Genomic DNA, 5589 nt, shown 5'->3' on the forward strand with positions numbered 1-5589 from the left:
TTGAACAAAAAGCTCTACAGGAAAGTGGATCACATCTATCAAAAACAAATCGTGAGGACACTTAGTAAGCCTTTTGAAACAAGTCTTACTCCTGCTCCAGCATGGCAACAGGGTCTCTGATATTGGTGTGGTGACTGTAATCCTAGTCTTCATGAGGCTGAGACAGAATGACTGCCATGACATTGAGGTCAGCCTAAGATTCATAACACTTGTGACCAAAACCAAAAAAAATTCCAGGTTTTACTGTAGAGTGTTCTAAAATTTTATTTTACTGAGAAATTAGAAATGTGTGCCAGGATATATCCTAATTTTTCTTCCTATGTTCTTAATTATTATGATGTATCTAATTGACTTTTGAAAGTTGAAAAAAGGAAGGAATGAAATAGTAAGTTTTCCTCTTCTCCAAACCAGCATTGTGCTTGAGCAATAAAGTCTGGTCGAGCCAGCAAGCTCCCAGCAACACTCTCTAGTTGGTTATATTGTGTTCTGGGCTTTCATTGGCTTTTTTCACTATGGCATAAGAACAAGTCCCAGATGGTTCCTCTAAAACTACCCCCCCATGTGCTTCAGGCACTGGCCAGTCCATCTGGCCTTCTATGAATATTAATGGGTATTTCACCTAAGCCCTTGAGGTCAACAATGGGAATGTGCTTTATTCCCAGGTTCCTGGCATTGCCAAGAAATTAAATCAGAGAAGATAAAGCAGTGTGCTTCCCCAGATACCAATCCCTCTTTGTATAAAATTGTGCTAGCCTCTCGTCTTACAATATTTAGCAGCCATCTGAGAGACTTATGAGGCCACATTTTAAACTCACTCAGTTTCCTTCTTTACTTCAATCTACCCCCCTTTTTTTTCCCTAAAATCATATGCTGAATCTCCTGAATTACAGGCTATCTTTGTTTTAAGATATGGATTGGTCTATAATTTTTTTAAATTTTTTCTTTGTTAAGGTATATGCTATGTATTCAGTAGAAACCACATTTTGAATTTTGATCTACTCTAGAAGTGTGACAAATACTCGCCTTTCATGTTGAGCAGAGTAGGAGAGCTACAGTCCTATGAATACGATCTGGTCCAATGACCACCCTCTGATTCTTTAGAGTGACCAATGTCATTTTGGAGATGAGGTTGTGCCTTGTTCTAAGATACTCCATATTGCATAAAACAGCATGTGTTTGGACTGTGCCTTGTTCTGACAGATTCCATTTTACAAGTAGCTTTTGCTTATATTTTGAGGGTGGTGGATGACTCTACCTTGGTGAACACATTAGTGAAACATCTGTCTAGTACCAACCATACAGCACTGACTGATCTATGGCATATTCCAGGGCATAAAAAGGGTGCCACCTTATAAACTGATGAAACTGAATTTGGACTGGAAGAGCACATAGACGTATTAAAATCCTTTCTGGGAACTAAGCCCCAAAATTAATTGAACATAAATTGATGAGAAGCTCAGAAGAAGAAGGGTTTAGAGATGAAAAGTATGAAGAGGTAAAAAAAAAGGGGGGGGGAGAAACAAAGAAGAGTCAGAGAGCAAGAAAGTGAGAGAATGGGAGCACAAGAATGAGACAGAGACAGAGAGAGTAAGAGAAAATAAGAAAGAGCTAGCAAGAGAAAGCAAAACAGACAGAGAGAGACAGAGACAGAAAGATAGATATAGTCAGAGGAAACCTAAGTTCAGAGAACATACCTTCCCCAGGTCTTGGTCTTTTGGTGCATCATTACCTTGGATAAGATTTCATTCTCATATCCTCACATTCCTAGTATGAAAAAGGGTTATAACACAGCATAATTCCACATGATCTGCTATAAATCATTGCCACTAAAGTGTAAAACTCAGTGATCATGTTCCCATTCATTAGTGATTATTATTATTATATTGGTTTTCAAGACAGGGGTTTTCTGTAGCTTTGGAGCCTGTCCTGGAACCAGCTCTTATAAACCAGGTGGCCTTGAACTCACAGAGATCTGCCCACCTCTGCCTCCCAAGTGCTGGGATTAAAGGTGTGCACCACCACTGCCTGACTAGTGTTTATTAATAATAGCATCAACCTGTACATGCACAGGAAGAATAGCTGGAAAACTGTAAAATGGCTTAGCAGTAAAGACAGTTGCTGTTCTGTGCAAGCCTGACAATGTTAAGTTTAGTCCACCAATCCCACGGTGCAAAGAGAGGATTGACCATAGTAAATTGTCCTCCAGTCTTCATGAGTATGTCCTGGTATACACATACCTGCAACCCACAAACATACCCATAATAGTCTTAAATAAAATGTAAAAAAAAATAACAGTAACTGACCTGTCAGTGCTGGCAGAATTTACCTCTGCGGTAGTTCGGTGATTTTAAAATTCAGGTAATAGATCTATGTGAGCTCCCAACTCTTTGTAATGACTAACAGTTAATGACAAATTTTCATTATAATAACAGTTACTTGACAGTTAAAATTACATTAACAATTACATAATTAATATATTTGGTCAAAATTCACCAAATACCTTAAGTTCACAAAGTCTTTCACTTCCAAGGCACTGACTGTTGAGGCTATTATCATTACCACAACAATCTTCCAAGGCATTTATTACTAGATTACAGATGAGGAGTGAGATTTTATTGTTTTTGAATTAAAAAGAAGTGATCCTTCACCTAACGTGGTGAAGATGTGATGGAGAAGAAATTCAGATCCAGATCTTCAGAATCCCAGGAGCTCCACACCATGCCCTACATCACTACTTCCCAAGACTAACCCAACAACCAGGATACCTGTACCTCCCTCTTCATTCTAACTAAAACCAGAATAAAGATTCTTTGATACAGTTGATGTGTTATTCCCCAGCTCATCTGCACACTCCAAATGTTCTCCTCCTCCAATTCATATTTACAAAGAAGAAAAACAAAGATGGAGTGACTCATGGCGATAAAAATGTGCTAGGAAACTGTTAACTTCAAATTTCTTCCAAAGAATCATTAACACATCATTAGATTTTTTTTTCTATAAGCTCAATTAGCATGCAATTTCAGAGGGACCACCTGTTGCACAAAGAGAGGCCACCTGTGCCAGTCAAGGAGCTGTTGTTAATTCGCCAGCACCTCCTGGGGGCTTGTTTTCAATTAGATAAATTCCTAATATGGTTTGAATCCCTGGGTATGAGCCCAGTGTACTAACCATTTTCCTGAAAAAGATTCTAGCAATTTCTGATTCCAATAGAGAGGCAAGAGTGGGAGATGGAAGGATTGAAAGTGAAAATGTTAGATACTTGAGTTCTAAGACCCACAGAGGACAAATAGCTGTTAGTAATAGCAACAGATCTGCTGACCTTGCCTGCCTTAGTCGAGTATACCATATTGTCTGTGAGGATATATTTTATGCCAGCGTCAATATACTTTCAACAGATGAGTACAGTCAGTGTTTTGATTTCTGGGATACAAAGAACTAATTCTGAAATCCAGTAGAAGTGAAAATGTCTAGCCATTTTGCTGCTATGCTAAACAGTTTTCTGGTAAATGGAACAGGCACCATAAACAGAATGAAGGACCAGAAAAAATAGTGTATTAATGGGACCAGAGGAGTCAGCCCATAACACTGAGCCATGGCATAAAGGTTTCAGCAGTATTTGTAAACTTTCAGCATTATTTTCAATTATTACATCATTGATTGTTTTAAGTTTTGATCAGCATTAGAGTGTCTATAAAACTAAGATTGAGAGAGAAGGCGCCTGCGGCCCGAGTCCCGTCCCCCAAGGCTTCCCTAGTCCCGGGTCTCAGTGCCAGGACGCCGCTATGGACGACATTTTTACTCAGTGCCGGGAGGGCAACGCGGTGGCTGTGCGCTTGTGGCTGGACAACACAGAGAACGACCTCAATCAGGGGGACGATCATGGCTTTTCACCCTTGCACTGGGCCTGCCAAGAAGGCCGCTCTGCAATAGTTGAGATGCTGATTATGCGGGGAGCACGGATCAATGTGATGAACCGTGGAGATGATACCCCCCTGCATCTGGCGGCCAGTCATGGACACCTTGACATTGTACAGAAGCTGTTACAGTACAAGGCTGACATCAATGCAGTGAACGAGCACGGGAATGTGCCCCTTCACTATGCCTGTTTCTGGGGTCAAGACCAGGTGGCAGAGGACCTGGTCGCTAACGGGGCTCTTGTAAGCATCTGTAACAAGTATGGAGAGATGCCTGTTGACAAAGCCAAGGCACCCCTTAGAGAGCTTCTCCGAGAACGGGCAGAGAAGATGGGCCAGAATCACAACCGTATTCCATACAAGGATACATTCTGGAAGGGGACCACTCGCACTCGGCCCCGAAACGGAACCCTCAACAAACACTCTGGTATTGACTTCAAACAGCTCAACTTTCTGGCAAAGCTCAATGAGAATCATTCTGGAGAGCTATGGAAAGGCCGCTGGCAAGGCAATGACATTGTTGTGAAGGTGCTGAAGGTTCGAGACTGGAGTACAAGGAAAAGCAGGGAGTTCAATGAGGAGTGTCCCCGGCTCAGGATTTTCTCGCATCCAAACGTACTTCCAGTGCTAGGTGCTTGCCAGGCTCCACCGGCCCCCCATCCAACTCTTATCACACACTGGATGCCATATGGATCTCTCTACAATGTACTACATGAAGGCACCAATTTCGTTGTGGACCAGAGCCAAGCTGTGAAGTTTGCTTTAGACATGGCAAGAGGCATGGCTTTTCTCCACACACTGGAGCTTCTCATACCTCGCCATGCACTAAATAGCCGTAGTGTAATGATCGATGAAGACATGACTGCTCGAATCAGCATGGCTGATGTCAAGTTCTCTTTCCAGTGCCCAGGGCGCATGTATGCACCTGCCTGGGTGGCCCCTGAAGCCCTGCAGAAGAAACCTGAAGACACAAACAGACGCTCAGCAGACATGTGGAGTTTTGCAGTGCTTCTGTGGGAACTGGTGACACGAGAGGTGCCCTTTGCTGACCTCTCGAATATGGAGATTGGAATGAAGGTGGCACTGGAAGGCCTTAGGCCTACCATCCCACCAGGTATTTCCCCTCACGTGTGTAAGCTCATGAAGATTTGCATGAATGAAGACCCTGCAAAGCGACCCAAGTTTGACATGATTGTGCCTATCCTGGAGAAGATGCAAGAAAAATAGGACTGGAAGGTCCTTGCCAAGACTCCAGAGGTGTCAAAACATGGTTGGGGGAGTGCACTTCCCCAAAGCTGAAGGCCTCTGGTTGCCTCCCCTGTCTCCAATCATGGTACTACCCCAGTTATGGGGCTCATCCCTACCACTGTAGCCCCAAAAGGGGTTGGGCTCAGAGCTTTGTCACTTGCCACATCATGTCTCCCAACATGGGAGGGATAAGCCCTGCCTGTCACAATAAAGTTTATTATGAAAACATAAAAAAAAAAAACTAAGATTGAAATGAGAAATTGCTTTCTTGTGGTCTTAGTTATTTTTCAGCTGCTATAACAAAACATCACAACTAAGGAAACTTAAAGAAAGAAGAGTTTAGCCGGGCGGTGGTGGCACACGCCTTTAATCCCAGCACTCGGGAGGCAGAGGCAGGCGGATCTCTGTGAGTTCGAGGCCAGCCTGG

The 5589-nt window shown here is 42.8% G+C and overlaps 1 protein-coding gene across 2 annotated transcripts; it reads left to right on the forward strand.

Moving 5' to 3' along the window:
- Positions 1 to 3782: 3782 nt before the first annotated feature.
- LOC130881581 (integrin-linked protein kinase-like) lies at positions 3783 to 5380 on the forward strand. Of its 2 annotated transcripts, XM_057781216.1 has the most exons (3): positions 3783 to 4139; positions 4231 to 4341; positions 4401 to 5380. In XM_057781216.1, the coding sequence occupies exons 1-3, from the start codon at positions 3783 to 3785 to the stop codon at positions 5139 to 5141; spliced, it is 1209 nt and encodes a 402-aa protein (XP_057637199.1). In that variant the 3' UTR covers positions 5142 to 5380. The 2 variants fall into 2 exon arrangements, with proteins under 2 accessions (XP_057637199.1, XP_057637198.1); XM_057781215.1 differs by having other exon boundaries at positions 3783 to 5380.
- The last annotated feature ends 209 nt before the right edge of the window (positions 5381 to 5589 follow it).

The sequence above is a fragment of the Chionomys nivalis genome, chromosome 9, assembly GCF_950005125.1.
Source record: "Chionomys nivalis chromosome 9, mChiNiv1.1, whole genome shotgun sequence".
Classification (NCBI taxonomy): Eukaryota; Metazoa; Chordata; class Mammalia; order Rodentia; family Cricetidae; genus Chionomys; species Chionomys nivalis.

What these genes read in the sequence shown, in the direction of transcription:
- LOC130881581 (XM_057781215.1), top strand. Translation starts at nt 3,783, where the DNA reads ATGGACGACATTTTTACTCAGTGCCGGGAGGGCAACGCGGTGGCTGTG.